This window comes from Columba livia, chromosome W (assembly GCF_036013475.1).
Source record: "Columba livia isolate bColLiv1 breed racing homer chromosome W, bColLiv1.pat.W.v2, whole genome shotgun sequence".
Lineage (NCBI taxonomy): Eukaryota > Metazoa > Chordata > Aves > Columbiformes > Columbidae > Columba > Columba livia.
The window spans coordinates 212,550-233,261 of NC_088641.1; the positions used below are offsets into that span (position 1 = coordinate 212,550).

The 20,712-nt window shown below is 49.7% G+C and overlaps 1 protein-coding gene across 2 annotated transcripts; it reads right to left on the reverse strand.

Moving 5' to 3' along the window:
* Positions 1-145: 145 nt before the first annotated feature.
* Positions 146-19,336, reverse strand: LOC135577019 (protein ERGIC-53-like). 2 transcript variants are annotated; one of them, XM_065044481.1, is made up of 14 exons: positions 19,085-19,336; positions 17,819-17,973; positions 17,625-17,732; positions 15,367-15,428; positions 14,560-14,659; positions 13,635-13,758; positions 13,241-13,299; positions 12,557-12,689; positions 10,705-10,898; positions 10,521-10,591; positions 5,309-5,462; positions 4,458-4,579; positions 2,917-2,985; positions 146-750 (listed from the first exon to the last, which is right to left on the reverse strand). In XM_065044481.1, exons 1-13 carry the CDS (start codon positions 19,296-19,298, stop codon positions 2,949-2,951), a joined length of 1,533 nt encoding a protein of 510 aa, XP_064900553.1. In that variant the 5' UTR covers positions 19,299-19,336; the 3' UTR covers positions 146-750; positions 2,917-2,948. The 2 variants fall into 2 exon arrangements, with proteins under 2 accessions (XP_064900553.1, XP_064900552.1); XM_065044480.1 differs by having other exon boundaries at positions 146-2,985.
* Between the last annotated feature and the right edge of the window lie 1,376 nt (positions 19,337-20,712).

A 20,712-nucleotide genomic window follows, 5' to 3' on the forward strand; every position in this document is an offset into this window, starting at 1 on the left:
CAGAGCCGGCCCAGGCGGGTCAGCACGTCTCCCACAGCAGCGCGGGCGCCGCGGAACCCACATCACGAGCGCTGGACCCTCCGAGCGGCGTGCACAGTGCTGCAAATGCACCTGCCTGGGTTACACGCACCAAATTAGAAACCGATTACTAAAAATATGCATCTTTATTCAAATAAGGTTCTCTCTGAACTTCAAGTGTCAATTTACATTAGACAGAAACAAACATATGCAAATGTCAGCTGTTTGAATTAAAAAACAGTAGACAGTCTTTGCTGTTACAGTAATCGATGCTTTGATAAATGTCAAATTTTCTTCAAACAAGAAGTTAGGTAATTTACAAACCGTATTGTGAATTTTACTTTTAAAAGATTCACATGTGACTATGTATTTAACACACTCCAACCAGTACAATGAGATTCTCTCGTCACTGCCAAATATTTGCTACTTATGATCCACACTTCAAATACAACTATTAGACTGGTTCTCACCCGTACTGCCAAACTGGATTCCACGTTGTCTCCTCCTTCTAGTCTGAAATCTTACTTGGTAAGAACCAACCGCACTGTGACAGTGTTGAAAGAACCTTCTGGTATGCAGCCGTGACAGGAAGCTACGCTGACTGGCAAATACTATCTCAAGTCCAAATCTGTTGCTCCCACTTCGAGAGCAGGCGGGGCGGGATTTGAGCTGGGCAGCTGGGAGGTTTCCTTTGATCCAGTGAGTGACCAGGCAGTTAGGAGCGTTCCGGGACTGTGAAATGAAGCACGAAGCAAAGTTACCACTTTTCGGAGGTTACGCTTTAGACCTTGTGCTCCCCAGTACAAGAGGTTCCCGGTTGCACAGGGAGACGCGCCAGATCTACGAGCAGCACGGGCACACAGGCCGGGCCTCGCACTGGAGATAACGGGGTAGGCTGAGTTTCCCCCACACACCGTTCCCAGCCTTCACTTCTTTCTACCAACAGACACGAGAGTACGGGCTGCTCCAGCTTTAAAACAGAGTTACGTTTAAATTCACAGCAACAAAAAACACGGGCTTCCTCCAGTTGACAGACTAGAGCTGTTCCTCGTTGTGACAGAGACACGCACCTGCCCACCAAATCGCACCAGGCCGTGGGACGCAGGGCGCCCCGCGCAGCTCCCGCACCGACGCAGGAGGGCTGGCGGCTGAAAGGACAGCACCGCCTGTGTTCACGACGATTTAAGAAAACACATCAAGGGCAGTCAGAAGGGTCGGGGTTGAACAGCTTAGACTCAAGGCACCTCTAAGTATTTGCTGGTGTTGAAAGAACTGAGTGAATCAATTCCCGTGTGTTATTCTGGCTTATCTGAAAAGTGGTTTTGCATTGTTTTACCCCATTTATCCAGCAAGATCAGCTCAAGGCAGCAGTTTCTCCAATTAGTACAGCAAAAATCTTCTCAGATTTGTAAACGAGCCTATAAAGCCGTACCAGTTACAGCGTACTACACACCGTTCCATCGATACTGCGCAGACATCTGCTTTTGGACACTGTACTTTCAGTAACAAAACGCGTTGCATAGATCTCTGGCTTCCCCAGAGCGACGGGCGCGATGCTGACGTGGTCCCACCGCCCCGGGCCCGGCAGCACGGGCCGAATGCAGCGACCGAACACTAGATGCCGAATAACTTCCGCAGGTTCGGCCAAACCAATTAATAATTAAAAGTGAAGTATCCTGATGCATTTGTGTATTTTATAGAGTTTTTAAAAATGGAATACCCCTATTCTAACTCTACACACAAACAACTCAAGGACAAAGTTACAACAGGTAAGTAAATAAGGCAAAATTAATTCATTTCACATTCCTAATCTGGGTTATCTGCTTTGTTTCCTTCCTGAAGCAAATGTTCACCTGACAGACGGTATCAAACACACACGTTCAGGCTCATGCTTTTGATATCAAAGCAGAAACCGACACACAATACTGATTCTGCAACAGCTGCTGCATTAACAACCGTGTCTGAAGCAACAGCCCGTGAAGAAACAGGTTCACATTCAGTACCTCTAGTTCAGAATACCTGCCATGTCAAGAGTTAAATCGAAGCATCCGAATTTGATACATGAAAGACAGCTTTATCAAAGTAAAGACATATTCACACACGGAACAGATCCTTTTAAAAATCAGATTTGAACAGGTATAAAGCGATTATATCTTTGCTGAAAAAGTTCCAAAAATCTCCAAACAAAATGACAGATAGACTCGAAAGTACAAAAAAGAAACAGTCCCACAATATACTCCAAGAAACTACTTTATCATGTTTTTTCTCAGTGTCTTAAACCAAACCCAAACTAAGTGGAGAGGCCTTTGCTTGTTCTGTATAGATTGTTTTCTGCATCAGTCAGACTGTTACGGGTCTGTCTCTGTGTCCACATATTAACAAGCGTTTAAATCTGTATTTCCCAAAGAGTTAGAATTAACTAACTAATCCTTAAACTGTTCAATCTAAGTGGTAAATAAATGAAATGTTGATAACAAATTTTTACTCCCGCCAAAAAACACTGAAGAGCAGCTGGTTTGGGCTTCGTTGTCCCTTCGCTTGCCTTTCTTGTCCTCTTTCATCAAGTGACGTGTCGGGACACTCGGTGTCGAGGTTTCTGCACAGACCATCCCCCTGCAACTCCCGTTACAAACAACCAGAGCCGGGATCCCAACGAAAGAGGAGGAACACGGCATTTGGTTCAGTATCTGTGGGCAGGTCAGCTGAGAACACGGACCCAGACAGGCTCCACAGCCCCCTCTACCACGTGCTCCCCACTCTGCTTCTAACTTCAGCATCAGCTGTTTAAATGGGAACTCATTTTGTCTATCACAATTCAATAATTTACAATATTGAAGTATATCGAACACTTTAATCTCCCCCATTTACACAAGTGTATAATTTTCTGTGCATACATACTGCTGTCATGTACGCACAAAAGGAACAGGCCATCAAAAGAACTTTTTGGCTGCTGCTTCTTGTTGGCTCCTGGAAGAAAAAGCAGAAGAGAATTCATTAAGAACTTACAGCACAAAAATGCCTAACTGGTTTAAACAAATAAATATGGCATGTATTTGGGGTTAAAAGACTCCATTCCCTGTCGGCAGAGACTTAGGAAAATCAAACGTACATCGTAGCACAGGAACGGAATACATTTTTTCTGTTTACACAGACGCTGGTAACACCCCTACGGGTCCAATTCTACATCAGAAGCCAGGAACTGCGAAAGAGCTTACGAACTCATTTGTGAAACACTGCAGCTAAAATGTTCTAAAGCTTCTCAGTATCTGATTGGCCTTAGGGCCATCATAGCAAAGGAAATACGCAACCAAGCACTGAAAGAATTTACTTGAAATGGGATTTCCTTTTCCCCGGCACAGAACACATTAGTGTTTCTCTTGGTGGATCCAGACACCCCGGAACAACCACACACGGGCACTGGAGTTACAGGGGCACTGAAAACAGCTGGGAGGGACCAGCTCCTCGTTTGCCTTGGAAACCATCTCTGCGGCTGACGGCACAGAGCGACTCACGGAAGGAACGCGCTCCCTCCGCTCTCCCGAGGAGGAGACCCACAATAAAAGTCAGCGCTATCAGCAGCATTTGTCTTGTATTAATACTAGTTATTCCTCCATAGAGGTAGCAAGCAGCGTTTCCCCTTTGAAGGGCAACGCAGCTATTTCAGTCCCCACTCCTTGTCCTGACTCGCGTGTGTGAGAGAACAGAGGAAACATCCCAGTTAGTTTAGGGCGAAAAAACTTCCACAGAGTGTCAGTGTCGTACGTAGGAGAGAGATGACGGGGCGTGCTTTGTGAATAGAGCTCACTGAGGAATCTGCAAGGTGAAACAAGTACCTTGTAGGTACATGTGGCAGAAACAACAATTTTTTAAAAAGCATCAAATCGCATCAGATTTTGTTGAGATATTAATAAACTTCACAAAGTCCAGCAGAAGAGGCCAGGACGGTGCTCGAGAGCTGCGGTACGTGCTTCGGGAGAGAGGGAGGGAACCGGGCGTGCTCACGCGGGACAACGGCCGGAGGGCTCCGCAGCAGCGGTGCGATGCACACGGGGTGCTGCTGAGGATGCGGGGACAGCTGCTCCACAGTACAAGAGACATGGCAGTCAAAGTCACACAGGGCACGTTCCCACCACACAGACCATCGGGGTGGGAGGAGAATAAACCCTTCGTTATGATAATTAAACATTTCCAATAGGGTCCGTAGAAGTGGTAAATTTTCCGTTCGTGGAGGCTCTGAATACCTGACCGGGCGACGGGGTCTGAACTCAGTGCCAGCGCTGCTCTAAGCAGAAGGCTGAACTGGAGACCTCCCGAGGTCTCTTCCAATCCCAACGATCGTGTGTGTCAAAGAAGATTAAGATAATCATACCATTGCAATTGCATTTCTGGTCAGAGGTTTAAAATCATTCACCCTGTTGTCTTTAAACAAACATACTTACCTGTACATGATATAACCAATGAATAACACTGTTTGCACCGCTACGAATATGAAGAAGTGCACTGTAGATAAGCACGATGGAAACGGCGGCAAGTCCGGACACTTTGATTTCTCACTAGTTGGCTACAACACAAGCAGAAAAAAAGTCTGAGAAAAAAAGCACACAAGACATGCCATCAAACAGCTGTCACACGTACGAAACAAAACAAGGGCTTCGGGACAGGGCCTAAAAACTGGAACAAGCAGAAAACAGACACAAATGACGCTGCTCTGAAAAATCATGATCTTACTCCCCATGGCACTTTCCCTTTTATGTTTCCCAGATAAACTGACTCGTGTTCATTTGAGGGCTACAGGGGAAGGAATAAAGCTTTGGTAAATTGACCCAGAAATCAATAACCTTGTACGGCATCATAAACTAAATCAGCTTAATTGCTGCCTACGCTAGACCAAGGTGCTCCTGAACGGGAGGACAGCCGTGTTCCACACTAAGGCCTTAAGCAGAGCCTGCCGAGCTTCCCTGATTAAAGCTCTCCCTTGCGTGCAGAAGCAAGAGCCTCCTCTGTGCAGAGCGGCTGAGCAGCGGCGCAGACAGGAGAAAAGCACCCAGAAAACCTAATTGCTTGACCTTGTTTCCACAGGAAATTAGACCAAAAAATCATGCTCTTTGTGCAAAACTTCTCATCAAGACACAGATCATGCAGTTAGGTCAAGGCAGTGCAGTTTCAGTGAAGCAGCTTAATGAAGGATTAATTGCTCCATAAACTGCACGCTGGCTCATCCCAGCATTTCAGCAACAGCCAAATAAAGAGGTGTCACGGTCACGCTCTACAGCGGCGGCAGGTGATTTACCACGTTCCGTTGCACCAAGTGCTCGATGTCCCTCTTCACGCCGTGAAGGTGTTCCCTGATGTCACTGAAGTGCTGGGCTGCCTCGTAGGCTGCTGCCGCAGAGCCAGGGTGCTGGGCCCCGCTCACCAGCCTCAGCGTGTCAGCCACGGACTTCCTGAAACCAGGAAAACCAAAACACCCTTCAGCACAGAAAAGCTTTTCCAAACAGCAATTCCGGACACCTTTTAGGCCGCTAAAATCAGTTTGAAATACACAGTTTGCCCCGAAAAGGCAGAAAACATTTTTCCTAGCTTCCAAGAATACCTATTGAGAAACAAGTCCTTCAAACTATGGTTTAAAAGCGTTTAATTGTGCAGAAGCTCCGGTTTGTGCAGCGCGCCCCCTCCCGAAGGCGGCTGAGCACGGGGGCTGGCGAGCGCCCCGCCGCCCGCTCGCAAAGACCAGCGTCGCTTTGAGGCTCTCGCCCAGGCTTTAGGATAAGCAGAGTTTAACGCAATCTTTGAAGAAACACGAAAGCTGTTGGAGAAATAAATAAATAAAAGCAGTCACGTAAGAAATGAAAATGAAGAAGAGGCTTTAGGGATAAGGAAAGATTTAGATATATCCGTGTTTCTCGATTATCATTTATAGGAGAAACTCATTTCCCGTATGCATTGTCATAATACTTAGTATTGTCTTCATGTGAATTCATTTTGCTTCTACAACAAATCAAATTAAATCCGTAAAAAAGTTGACGTTCCATAACTAATTTTGTTTGAGGTAAACCAGTCAATGAGGGAAAAATACTTAATCTCTAATCAATATGTTTATATAATTTTCCCCTACTGTGATGTCTCTTTTCAGTTGCAAAGAGGATTATTCTACAGCTGAAATATTTATCATGTGAATGTTAATCTCTTCATTATTAATAGAATAAACAATCAAATATATGTCTTTGGATTTCTCTTTGATTTACTTAAAACTTCACATTTTGCTCAGACGAGAGCTTAGTTCGGTGCCCCGCGGGCCGGTCCGAGCCGGCGCGGCGCTCTGCGGCAGCACCGCGGCGCTCTGTGGCAGCACCGCGGCACGGGACAGCAGCACAGGCCGGCTGGGGCGGCAGCACCGCGGCGCTCTGCGGCAGCACCGCGGCACGGGCCGGCTGGGGCGGCAGCACGGGCCGGCTGGGGCGGCAGGACCCGGCGCCCAGCACCGTCCCACCTGAGCCCCAACCCCTCCCGGTTCAGCCTTCACATCAGAGGAAATCCGGCTTGGACACTGTCCGTTGCGTCACCCGGTAACAGCAACAATCGTGTCTGCAGGTGTCATACAAACCTATACTGCTGGTTTTTAAAAGGCTCGTATTCATTGTGCAAATGGCAAGCTAAGCAGCAAAACTTAAATATTTACAAATAATCTTCATATAAAGATGATGCTCATCTCTCAGCTTTGCTTCAATTGCTGTTCGTACCATTAAAATTCAAAAACCGCAGAGCTAAAAATACAATTAAAAAACAACAATGAAAAAAACACAAACAAGCAAAAACCCAAAAACAACCGCACCCCAAACGCACAACCAAACACGAACGGGCCAGGTCCGCACCTGTTCGGAGGCACCAGCGCAAACCGCGCCACGGCAGCCCTGCTCCGCTGAGACACCACGCAGCCCGTCTAAGCCGCCCGAGGCGGCCACGCGCCGAGCCAAAGCCACGCGCGGAATCAGCCCACACAGTCATTTCACCCTGCAGACACCACTTTAACAAACAGCCACTGCGTAATTACGGTCCCTACTAAATGCTGAATTAACAGTATATTTTTATACACTACCAGCTCTTCCTAAAAGCATCCCTTCAGCACACAAACCACTTTAACGTACACGAGTACCAGCGTCCTGCATTCCTCTCACAGGAACAAAAGCACCAACTTCTCACTTTCAATAACCAAAAGCTCCAAGAATTCGCCCTTTCCCGTCACCTTTGCAAAAGTTCGTTCCCACAGCCGCCCCTTCCCGCAGCCACGGCGCAGGGGTTCACGTAACGCTCCACGCGGTCCCACATCCACGGTGCAGGGGTCCAGGGAACACTCCACGCGGTCCCACACCCACGGCGCAGGGGTTCACGTAACGCTCCACGCGGTCCCACATCCACGGCGCAGGGGTCCAGGGAACACTCCACGTGGTCCCACGCCCACAGCGCAGGGGTCCAGGGACACGCGGGGCTCGCTGGGATTTCCGCAGAACCCCTCGCGTTTGGCTCACAGGCTTTTCTGAATACTGCGGCGTCACCAGGAGCAGCCACCACAACCAGCAGCGCGCTTCTCTACGGCACGGCCAAAGCTAAGCCAAGCAGCTCTCACCTCCTTTCAGTCGACATTGCTGGTTTGGAACTGATACAAAACGAATGCCAAAAACCCTTCAACTGTCCTAGCAAATTCGCATATATGTTACCCAGAAGTTAGCCTATACTATGTTATATTTCTGTACTGTCATTAAGTAAATTGACTAATGCTAACTAAGATAATTGAATTATGGTTGTAATAGCCTATTTTAGAAGACTTTTCTTAAATAACCCAAGCAACCACCACCATGCCCAGCGCCTACTCAATGTTGACAGCAATTCTGTGTACCCACATCCACCATGTTCACCTGGCCTCGCCATTCCCAGCGCCGGGGCACAAACGCGACGCCCGTGTTGTTCCTCTCCTTCCTAATCCCCCCACCCCTGCGGAATTACCCGAAATCCGCCCGCCCAGACCGACCCCTGCTTGTTACGAGCAAAGAACTTCCCTAAGTAGATACGCTCTGTAGCAAATTTAATTTACGTTTACTTCTGCATGAACAATACCGTGCTGAGAGTTTCCATTGTATGAACACAAGATTGTCCTGTAATCAGATGATTAAGAAATCCACAAATCTTGACAAGAAAATTACTTAGTAAGTCCTTTTCCTCCGGGATGACAAGCAGCAGCGGGCTGTTCATTTCTATCTATAAACAAAACATCTATTTAATCTAAGATAAACACTAAGACGATGTTACACAAACTCATACCTAATAAACAGTCACTAAAGGGGCAGACTGCCAACGTTAACAAGAAAATCTAATTTGCTTGTAAGGTATAAAGATTTGTCAAGAATATTAACATAAAAGCTTTTGTAGCAGAACAAGTGCAAAAATGGAAGCACTAATCTTCATTCTACAAAAAACTGACCTACTTAGATAAACCGCAAGAGCTGCCCTTGAACTAATACAGGAACAAACACAACTGTAGGAATTGGTTTTCACCTTTTTCTAAAGCCAAGATAAGGAACGAAGGGTTAAACCAACGTTAAGCCATTCCTGCTAAAGCCAGCAACTAGAAAGCGTCTTAGGAGGAGCACAGAGACATCCCTATCAAGCGCAGGAACTTCTCAAGCCATCTCAGCACTGCAGCACCTTCGAGATAAGATCCTTACTTCATTGGGTATCGTACTCTGAAAAGGCACAGCTACCTCCCAACCGATTTTACAAACCGCAACTTCAAAAGCCAATCTTTAATCGCTTGGGAACGTGCACGTGCCCGCAGACACAGACACAGGTGCCCCGAGGAAGCCCAGCGGCACAGGCCACAGGACAGGCCACCCAACAGCCCTGGCTCCACTGACCCGCACGAGACCAAGACCACCGAAGTGATGTGCACAGCACATCGGCACGCGAAGAAACCCCACGCACCTGCGTTCACCATGCAGTGTGAGCGCACAGCGCGCTGCCCCCTTTCTTTTCCCTCATCTCCCCCCGAGTGCCGCATGAGGTGTCTCGGCACCCAAAAACCACGGAGTCTTCGGTCACAGTTGGGTTTGCAGCATCCCCAGGGCTGCAAAACCTTCCTGGGCAAACCACCTACTGCAGCGTTCAAGGACCCTCACAAGTTTCTTTTCACGTGTCTACGTGGAAATTCCTGTATTTAATCTGACATCCATTGCCCTCCACTCTGTCCCTGGGTACTGGTACAAAGAGTCTGTCTCTATCACCCTCACCACCTCCAAAACCAGGTATTTATACCCACTGGTATGGCATCTCCAAGCCTGTTCTCCAGGCTACATGATCCCAGCTCCCTCAGCCTCTCCTCCTACAGCAAATTCTCCAACCCTTTAACCATCCTCACAACCCCGCACTCGTCTCCCTCCAGCACGTCCCTGTCCCTGCGGCACTGGGCAGCCCAGGACCGGACACAGCACTCCAGACGTGGTGTCACCGGTGCTGCACAGAGGGGGAACCGTGTCCCTGCACGCCGCAGCCGGGGGCACGAGGTTCAGGCCACGACAGGACACCAAGTACCTTCCAGCCCTGGCCCCTGTCCTAACCGTCGCCAGGAAGCAAGGCGCCCGAGCCCTGCTCCTGCCGATTACAAAACAAACGGTACTTTACAATGGAAATGGAAAAACAACAAAAAAAGACTTCTGCACACTGAAATTCTGAGAGACTTCGCATAGCACTGTAAACAGCTTTTGTTATATACGAATGAGTAACACTAATACACCACTACGGAGCAATAATCAACATACGAGCTTTAGGCAGTCCTAGCAAAACCAGGGAAGAAACCTCAAAGACAAAACATACGTTTACATTGAAGAAAGAAGTGAACTACTTAAATGAGCAATAAATCTCAACTCTTATTACACGCACAGACACTTTCATTTGTACAGAACTAATTCGCTGAACTATTTACATGCCTTAATAGGTTGTTTACACTAAAAAACTCCCTAAAATAGATCTAATACTACAGGTTTTATTGATAATATTACATAAAGAACACATGCAATCATTCTATCAGGAGTACACTGAGTATACTGACAGATACTCCACCTGTTTTTTTTCAGGGTCACTAGACATAAACCAAAGGCATTTACGCCCACGTTGTTACAAATACTCCAAAATCAGAGCGACAAGTTTCCATGCGGTAGCAGGTTAACACGTTACCAGAAATGAATTGTTTTTAGAAGGACTGGACCCACCTGCTGAAGTGGAATCTCATGATTTAAAAGAAGAAAAGAAAAAAGGCAAATTAGGGGCTTTGCCACCCTAGGGACGGGAACTTTATTATAGAAACTGCATGTATGGAGAGAGCCATCAGTACGGAACTGACAGCGAAACTTCAAGATTGTCAGTACTCTCCTAGCAAAATAATAAATAGGATTTAAAAGGTGGAAAATAACATAAAATTAAAAACACAGCCTTAATACTTAGAAAGCATTTACCTTATTTCATCCACTTGTCTAACAACCTCTTCTTGAGTTCTCAGAACCGTCTCCATGTCTTGCTGGGAAACCTGGAGGGGACGGGGGGAGTGGTGAGGAGGAACGACCGGCGCGCCTTGGGCAACACAAGCTGACCGTGCTGCTGAAGTCAGGCCGCCAGTCGCCGCGGGCCGCTGTGACTTACCGGTCCCGGCTGGCCCGGCAAGGCAGCTCCTCTCTTAGCGATCTCCTCCGTGACCGCAGACACGTATCTCCTCTGCTCGTCCAGAATCATGTCCAGCTGCCTATTAAGCTGCTTGATTTCAAGATGAATTCGATTCTGCCCCTCAAAGATCTGCCGCAGTTCACGATCACTTACAGTTTCAAAAAGATCATCCGCTGCTAAGAAAAAAGCACAGGTAGCTCTGATATATACACATTCCTCATCAGTTGTATTATATAATTACATCATTTTTCTTGCATCCTTGAAGTTTCCAGGCAGATACACTTTTTTCCCGTGATTTCGTGTATTTGGCGTTTACCCATCACCAGGGCCATGGCAAAGTACAGGCGAACGCGGGCGGAACCACCAGTTCCACAGCCGGGCTCCGCCTCGGAGCTGCGGTCCCAGCGCAGCGGAAGCGCGGTGTGCTGTCGTCGGGAGGCAGCCGCCCCGGCACGAGCCAGCGCTGCCCGCCAGCCCTCCTCCGCAAGACATCTGCAGCACCGGCAGTGACTTCGCAGCAAAAGTAAGCTTCGAAAAGCGGCTCGAAGCAGAGAACTGAGTGTACTCTGAGCGAGCTCTCCCGCAGCTTCAGAAACAGCAGAAACAAGGAAGTGCATGAGACTCTGTCCAAACAGATCGTTCCTGATCAGTGGAAGGCTGACCAAAACACGGGTGAAGTTGAAATGGTGTAGGATTTTCAGAACAGTCATCACTTATCACCACGCAAAAAAAGATCACAACCTGAAATTTCAGGTTGAGACGCCTGAAGCACATTCCCAGTCCGCGCGCACTCAAGCGGAGCTCGCTCACTCCACGAGAGCAGGAAACAGACTGGCTTCCACCGTATCGCCAATGACCACATCCTTCTTTGCCCAGCCCTAAGAAAAATAATAACAAAAACAAACAAACAGAAAACCCCGCACACAAACAAATAAACCCACCAAAACACCAACACAGGCAAACAAACAAAACCCCACCACGTTCCGCAGCAGAACACAGAGGACTGGTTAAAAACCTCAAAAATGTGGGCAAGAGTCAGTACTGTAATTTTCCTCAGTTAAATATAATCTGAAGTCAGTGCAAAAAGCACAGTTCAGTCTGAAATACCTTCAGACAAGAACCTGCTGCGAGCTGCAGACGTGCAGTACCAATAGCAGAAACAGCAATTCTGGCTTACGTGCCAAACCTACATTTCTTATCAATAGCTAAAAATGTAAAAACGAAGGCCCTGGGTTCTCAGAACACCAAGCCATAAACTCGCTACTAGGCCGCCCAAAGACCAATGCCAACGCCAGCCGGCGCTGCGGCCGCCAGAGCTCAGTCCATGCCCAACGTCAGGCAAGCAACTGAACGCTTGTCCGAGCAGGCACGTGTTCCAGCGTGCCCGCCAGCCCGCCTTCAGCCACCACCCGCGGAACATCGCGGAAAAAGAGCGTGTTATGAACGTGCAGAAACAGACCAAAGAGATCATCTTTCACATACACTGTCAAATAAACAAGGCCACGCTTCCCTAACCATCGCTTTACGGAGGGAGGCACGACCTCCTCTCCTGCTGTTCCATACAGATCCTCATCGCTGCCATTCGTTTCCATTCGTTAGTTTTGTTCTCAACTCAGGCGCGACAAAAGTGACTTCATGGTTCAGAAAACACTTTGCAAACAAACAAGCAAAACCCTTAAGTCAAGTAAGTAACGTCAGCAGCAGCGCGGAAAGACCATCCGGAGCACGGGGCAGCGGTTCCATTTCCGTCCCCGACACCCCACAGAAAACACCCACGCGCCACCAAACACACACCAGCCCCGCAGAAAGCCGCCACACAGAGATAACTTGCCTGGCTGTCCTTGCACGTCGGGATGTTCCTTTTGAAATTCTTCTTTCTTCTTATCCAATTCTTGTTGAAAGTGTTCAAACTCCTCTTGATACTTCTCCTTGTCTTTCTGAGGAATCTCTGCGTCCGGTGTCGGCTTTAAAACATCAAAGGGGGGAAGAGATTTTTTCATGTTCTCCACCACGCCTGTTTAATTTATTCTCCAGCAAGGCTGGTCAGATTTCAGATTTGAAGACATAACACAGTTAGCGCAGTACATTAATATAGTAAGCTGAAGCGAGGAACCAGACGCTCCTACGGAAACCCATCGCTTTTTCCTGATACCCTCTGCGATCACAAAGAAATCAAGATTTACAGGGACAGATGCTCTTTAGCAGTACAGAAGCGTTCAGGGATACGGAAAGTTGAGATCAAGAACAGATTATTTGGCCACTTTCCAGACAAAGTACACTTTTTAGTTTGTTTTCTCTGCAGGTTTTGTTTTAGCATCATTATTTTTGATGATTCAGTGTTGCTTGAAGAATTCTGGTCTTGAAAATGTTAATTAAAATATTACTGAAACATTACAGTGTTAGTGTAAAACAGACGACAGCACGGCCACATGCCAAAATCCTCAAACAGGGATGATGAGTATGACTTCAGAGGAAACGATAACATGTTTCACTAATTACGTATAAAGATGCTTACTGCTTCCTTCCCAGGCTCAGTCAACTGGAAGGTCAGAAAAGACAGGACATCGTGATCATCTGTGTTCAACAAACAGAACGCAGAACGACCGTTAGTCGCTGCTGCCACACGTCAGGAAGCCCAGCACCCCACCAGCCGCCCCCGCGCTCGCACGGGACCCTCCCAAAGTCCCCCAGGAGGAACGAGGCTGCTCGGTGTCTGCCAGGACACACTCAGAGCCTTCTGCTCTAGCCAGGAAAAGGCCTAAGCACACCAGCAATTTGGGAATGGGAGGCAACTAATTACACCACCGTGATCAACAATCAGCGTGTGGGTCAAGAGCAGCAGTCAGGACACCTCTCTGGCAAGGCCTGCCGGCCCGCACGCCACGTGTCACCACTGCAACATTCGCTACCTGCAAGTCCCCCTGTTGCTGCAGATATTCCAAAATAGCCTTGTGACGGCAACACCATTTCTTCCACTTTCGCACAGAACTCGTAGTCCTCTTTATCCGGAGTAAAGCCATTGTTAATCAATACCTAAAAGGATAAACACATATAATTTCTACCCTACAAATCTATTTGTGCTAACTGCTTTGCCAGTTTACAGTAACAGTCACAAATACAACTTATCAAGTAACTCGGCTGCTGATACTAGAAACCAAAAATTATTCCATTTCTGAAATACACTTTTTACAAAGAAAATGCATAAGCTTTCTATTTTAAAAAGGAAAAAGACATCTGAACCACAGTTTAGCATGAACAAAATTTGACATTTTCTATTCATTAACTAAGAGGACATATCACATTAAAATTCATATATATATATATATATAAAAATGTATTAATTTCGGTTTAAAGCAGCAGCAAGACAAACGAGCGTGTGGGCAGGAACCCGTGGGGAAAGAGACACCATCAGGAGAGAGGAAGGCAACCCCACGGCGGGGCGGCGCGGCACTGCCCGAGGCTGCCGCGGGAGCACCACGCACCACGCTGAGGCTCAGGAGCACGCCTGAAGCGCCTGTGCCAGCACGGCGCGTGAGAAACACGGCGGAAGCACCGGTCCGCTCCCAGAGCTTCGACACCGCCGGCACCAGTGAGACCGGGTGACGCGGAACCCACAGCCGGAGCCGGGGCGGAGGGGCGGCTTTCAACGCTACATCACGGTGAACGTGCACTCGTGTTCACTTTTAGAGAAACCGTCACTACAAAACGACAGCTCGACACCTTGGAGAACACTGGAATTAACATATGGGGTCTTGGGGTTTTCAAATACTTGCAACAATCTCATACTAAAAACGCTGAGAAACATCAGTAATTATGTTATTTCAGAGTACTTACAGTCAATGTTTTTTGGTAGTAAGTTATCTTTACTCGAACGGGATAGGGCTTGTTACGGAAGTCCCTCTGACACGATGCGAGCGCTTGCGTGGAACCATCGCTACGCAAGAAGACAAGTCGCATAAAACCGTACGTTATGGTTTGTCAGCTAAGACAAGAAGGCATCGGTGTATCACTGAGCAACATCCTGACAGCTCTTCCAATAGGTGAGTTTTCCAAAAGCTGTCCCGCAACCGCAATGAGCTTCTCTGAACTCCGGGATCAACAGCACCAGATGCTTTACACAGGACACAACACACAGAACACGCTAACGGGGAAATCTGCTTCTGAGATACATGCCCGCAGCTGCGCACCGCGATGGAGAAAAGCTCCATTCTGCGCTGCACCAGCCCAGCTAGACAGCTCTCCTCCCAGAGAACCCAAAAATGTCAGTTCTGCCGTGGGCAATAAACAATCAGAAACCAAAATCAAACCAATTAGCTTGAGTAACAGGCAATTAGCTTTCAGTTAATCACGTCTGTCAGCTACTAGCTGTGTGTGGAAGGAACCCACAAGCCACGGAGAGGGAGAAGTCTGTACCTCCACTGTCGGAGTTCACCCATCCCAAAGGGCACATGCCACTCAAACAGCCACCAGCTGCCAACCTAGTGCTGCCAAACCAGCATTTGACAAATTTTAAAAGCCTCCATTGAAAAGGAAACAAAGTTTCCTATGAAATAAACTTTTATAATGTTTCTCAAAGGGTTTCATGCAACATTTCACGATTCAAAAGCAAACATTCACCAATAATATTGAAAATACACTTACTTCTGATGGTCATACTGAAGTTTTCCATTGTTGCCTACAACAATCACTCCAGGGTTGTTTTTCTAGAAAAAGAAAAAGCAAACAAATGGAAGTTTAATTTGAAGTGAAACACAAGTAGCACCTCTGATAGCCTTTCAGTACAGCACGAGGTCACCGCGCTGCAGACACGTCGGATCACACAAGCACAGCGAGCGAGGGGCTCCGTGCCACGCGTGACAACACACCGCTGCGCTCCGCACAGCCAGCCACGAAAACACACACGCTAACGTCCTACGTGCACCACCAGCTACCATCATCTGGCAAACACAAACGTAAAACCCAAGGATAGGAGAGATCCATACGCAGCGAAGATAGAGATCTTGAAACTAATGGATGACCCAACACATCCAACTTTGACTACATGACACTGGGAAAAAGATCCAAACAAACACTATGTCAACACCCCACTGACCTTGCCACGGTAACTAAAAAACCTCAGGAACTATCTGCCAGACACTAAACAAACACTGTCGAACACATCCCCAGGTATTCAATTGCTAGAGGCTGAGAAAAGCTGAACTGACAATGGCAGAACAGATTCACAGCTCACAGTTTACAGCTGCTATTCCGGTTGCCTCCAGGAGCTTATGAAGTGAACTCCAGCTTTCACAGGAGCACAAGGTTCCAGAGCTAACCTCCCTTCCCTCTCTAACAGTTCAACTCATCATCTCTCAACGTGTTCCGGCTTTGGCTGGAGCAGAGTTAAATTTCTTCATGGTAAACTGCACGAGGCTGTGTGTTTGCACGTATCGCTGAAGCCGTGCTGATAACGCGGTGACGTTCCAGTCACTGCTCACACAGGCTCAAGGCCTTTCCTGCTGCCCACAGTCCCCACCAGCGAGCGGGGGACACGGGGGAAACGGCTGAGCCCACCAGCCCCCGGGCACCCAGATCCTGCAGCACCACGTGCAGCGGTAAAAGACAGAGGAGGGGGGACACTCGCCTTCCCGAGGCACCGTGACGCGAGACTAGCACTGCTGTCCTGCAGGCAGCCGAGCACCTGCCCCGGGATGGGAAATACACAGTTAACTCCTCATTTCGCTTTGCTGGAGGGCGCAGCTTTTGTTTACCTATTAAACTGCGTTTCTCTCAACCCACGGGTTTTCTCAGCTTTACCGTTCCGATTTCCTCCCGTCCATCAGGAGGGAGCGAACAAGCAGCTGCGCGGCGCTCAGCTGACACCGTGGTGACCCACAACGCACAGGAACGTACCGTCACACTACACAGGTCGCCAGCTCTTAAGAGAGGAAAACGAGACTCAGGCTTCGAGAATTGAATAACATTCTCGATTCGCCGTGGTGGGCTAGGGTGGCCCCGTGTCTCAAAATAACCCAAACAAACAAAAAACCCACAAACACACACTATAACCAAACAATCTGCTGCTTTTCCTTCATTACACAGATTGCGACAACAGAACAGCACACCAGTATGCAGAAATACACCAGTGTTTCCACCTCTCAGCAATGCAGAAGGCAGGAAAAAAGGAAACAAAAGCATTTAAAAACTCTTACTCAGTTGAACAATAATTCTATGTCTTGCCTTTGAAGATCAAAAACAGTGCCTTCAGCCTTTCAACTTTTATATACAATAAAGTTTGCTGTACATTACAAGCCATCAGTAGGAAAAAAGCTCGTACATCTACAAAAATATACTTCAAATGCAGAAAAGCAAGACAAAGTAGCGCAGGAAAAAGAGACAAAACGAACCACAACACGCACAAAGCAGACCCGCTATGTATCGTTCAAGTTCTCCCGCGCTATTCTGGACTGGGAAAGCGGACGCTGGAAGCAGCTGTGCGCCCAGCTGCCGCGGGACCGCCGCTCGCCGCCCCAGGCAGGCCGCAAAGCGGAGCGTCTCCGGGGGCGGGCGCGGAAACCCGCGCCTGCGCAGCCGCGTTCCGGCACAACGCGCCCCTTCCCAAGCCCGAGCTGTGTGCGGGCATCCCGGAGTCCAGCTGGTGCCGATGCACCCTCCCTCCACACCCAGCACATCCCCGCGGAGACTCACCATGTGTTACGCTTTAGCTTAAAAGCTTTAAAAAAAAGTGTGGAAAAGTAAAATTCTATGGGGGAAAACTTGCTTCTTTTAATTGATCACCTCAAACCGAAGGGGGGAAGAGTAGGAAAATAACATCCCATTACTTTCCACAAAGTTATATGTAAAAAACAGGCAGAAAACTCATTAATAAACTTTGCTAGCAGAGTTTGCTTCCAACTAACCTTTCCATCATTGTCAAAGGAATCAAAGAAAATTCCAACCCCATTCCATTCATCGGCTGCCCCAAACACGGGTCCTTCCAAGCCTTGCTCCTCTGTAAACCAGATCGCCTGTTACGGAAAGCAAGAGTTGTAAGTCAAGATTCGGTTTTTAAAGCACGTCTGTTTTTTTGTCAGTTCAATCAAATGCTCAATACCAATCCATCAGCTCCAATGCGGCCTCTTCCCGTAACTCGAAAGGTCACTTCGACTTCCCAGTATTCAAATATCGACTTGTTTTTTGTCCACACTGATCCCCTCTGGCTCTTCAGAGACGTTGTTATACGAATCTGATCTGCGCTGGGGATGGCATCTGGAAAGGAGCGGAACAAACACGTAAGATACAAAAGTATTGAAAGTGACAATTAGCAAATCTAAACTCAAAGTTTCCTGGTCTTCTGACCTGGCAAACAGCTTTCACAGTAACTTTTCGTAGAGCACTCCACCACTCCAGAGGGAAAAATAAGACAACAAACCAAGCAACCAACACCACACACGCGTATTTTCAACGACTTGACTCCCGCTGCTTTACACAAGGCTTAAAAAGTGTCCGTCTGGGGCCGTGAAGTAGAGCTTCAATGGAACGCTGTTCTTGCTGTTCAGATACATACCAGTTTTTAAAAAGCCGGGTTTGGCCTCCTGCTGTGTCCCACCCGACTCCTCGCACCCCACAGACCTGTGACCCGCTTATTAAGAACAGGTGCTCTAATCTTCTGTTTAAAAGGATAACAGGCATTCATTTAGAGTGTTGTATTAAATAACATTTTATTCTTGTGATTATCTGCTTTGAAAAGCAGGAAAAAGTTCATCTATAGGGAGCGTCCTCCGTGCCACTTGCAGCGTAATGTCAAACAGGAGCCAAAAAGTAACACTGTTTAACTAACCAACATAAACTAAATAGAGTCTGTGGAAAAGGCGCACACGGCACAAGTCCCGGCAGGGAACGCGACCCGAGGTTCGCGCTGTGTTCGCCCGAGGTCACGCAGCACAGGAGCGGGCACCCCCGCAGCACCCCCGCGGCCCGAGCGCGCACTCAACCGGCGCCAGGCCGGGCCCGCCGCGGCACGGCGTCCGCTCCGAGCGCACAGCAGCGCCGGCTGGCCCGGGACACGGGGCCGCGGCTGCGCCCGACTGACACATCAGCGCTGCGCGGAGCCGCCGCAGCGGCGGCCACGGGCGGCCCGGGCCCGGGTCACGGCCGGCGGGAGGACGAGCGGCCGCTGCACCGACACCGCAGCCCGCCCGCGGGCACCGCCGGGCCGGGCCCGCGGCGGCGAGACCCCGCGGCTCAGGGACGGGCCCGTCCGGCCCCTCGCAGGACCCCCGCCCCTCTCACCGGCCCCGCGGCGCGTCCCGCCGCCCCGGCCTCCTCCGCCGTGCTCCCCCGGAACCGAGCAACGCGGCCGGGCCCGCGCAGCACTTACTGCCCGTGTGCACCCAGAACGGCACCGTCCCGTCCGCCTGCACCAGGTGCGGCCCCTTGAAGCTGTACTTGTACTCGAAGCGGCGGTGCGGCACGGCTGCGGCCGAGCCTTCCGCCGCCGCCTGCCCGAGGGCGAGCGGGAGGCGGCCGAGGGCGAGCAGCGCTCCGGCCAGCACAGCCGCGCACAGGCCGCCCTGCCGCGCGCGCGCCGCCATCTTGCAGCGTGGTGCCGGACGCCGGCAGAGCCAACAGGGCGCTGCCTGATTGGCTGAGCGCGGGGGCCGGGCGAAGGGCGCGGCCCAACGGGGAGCCAGGGGGCGGGCCCGGGGAGGCGGAGTAGACGTGGCGCTGCGGCGAGGCGGTGGGCGGGGCGGGTTGCGGGCGCGTGAGGGGCGTCCCGGCGAGCACGGGCCTCGGCGCGCGGCAGCGACGGGGCGGGGCGAGGCGCGCGGCGCGGGGGGCGGTGCAGGGTGTGCTGTGCGGTGCGGGGTGCGCTGTGCGGGGTGCGCTGTGCGGGGTGCAGTGTGCAGGGTGCGCTGTGCGGGGTGCGCTGTGCGGGGTGCGCTGTGCGGGGTGCGCGGTGCGGTTCGGGGTGCGCTGTGCGATGCGGGGTGCGCTGTGCGGGGCGCAGTGTGCGGGGTGCGCTGTGCGGGGTGCGCTGTGCGGGGTGCAGTGTGCAGGGTGCGCTGTGCGGGGTGCGCTGTGCGGGGTGCGCTGTGCGGGGTGCGCGGTGCGGTTCGGGGTGCGCTGTGCGATGCGGGGTGCGCTGTGCGGGGCGCAGTGTGCGGGGTGCGCTGTGCGGGGTGCACGGTGCGGGGTGCGGTTCGGGGTGCGGGGCGCAGTGTGCGGGGTGTGCTGTGCGATGCGGGGTGCGCTGTGCGGGGTGCACGGTGCGGGGTGCAGTGTGCGGGGTGCGCTGTGCGGGGTGCAGTCCTTTATTTAAAATGGCACACCTACTTCAGCATGGATGACAGTAAAACCGTACGTATTCGCTGGGAAAGGTACATCCTCGTTCTCAGTTGTGCACGGGAGTGAGCAAATATGTGGATCAGATGACACATGCAAGCAAAATATTTCTGAAATACATTTTAGAAGAACATGAGTATCTTGAGTATTCTTGATAATTTAATACTCATTAATGTAGAGAAAGAACTACCTGATGTTTTGTTTTGTACAGTATCTTCCATCCAACTATGTTCTAAAATACCTCTAAGCAATTTAAGAATATATTTGGGTTTCTTAGAGTACACCTGTGAGATGTTCAGGGAGCTGGGGGTCTCTCCTTAGCCGCTAAGTAGGCACAGAAAACTCAGCTACTTGGCTTTAACGATCCAGAAAGAAGTTTTCCAGGTAGAACTCTAGAACACTGGATCAACACAGTGTGCTGCAATCACCGGAGGAGGACAGAACGGTGCGTGCGTCAGAGGTCCAGGCAGAGCAGCACGCAGCCCTATCCTGTCTACTTCACACATGCATCTGGCAGTAATCTTGGAACTTTTCATGGCAATAAAATAGCTGAACCCCACTGAGAGAGACTAGAAAACCAAAAGCACTAGCCCTGAAACAAACCTCCTCTTACCACCTAGAGGCACCAGCATAGAAGCAACACACGGCTTAAGAGGACAGACG

Bases quoted from the DNA above. Each gene is read 5' to 3' on its own strand.
- LOC135577019 (XM_065044481.1), bottom strand. From the start codon at position 19,298: ATGGCGGCGCGCGCGCGGCAGGGCGGCCTGTGCGCGGCTGTGCTGGCC. The intron at 17,733-17,818 runs GTATTGAGCATT...TTTCCGTAACAG, and splicing joins GCATTGGAGCTGATGGATTG to GCGATCTGGTTTACAGAGGA. The intron at 13,300-13,634 runs GTAGCGAATGTT...TGTTGAACACAG, and splicing joins AGCAACAGGGGGACTTGCAG to ATGATCACGATGTCCTGTCT.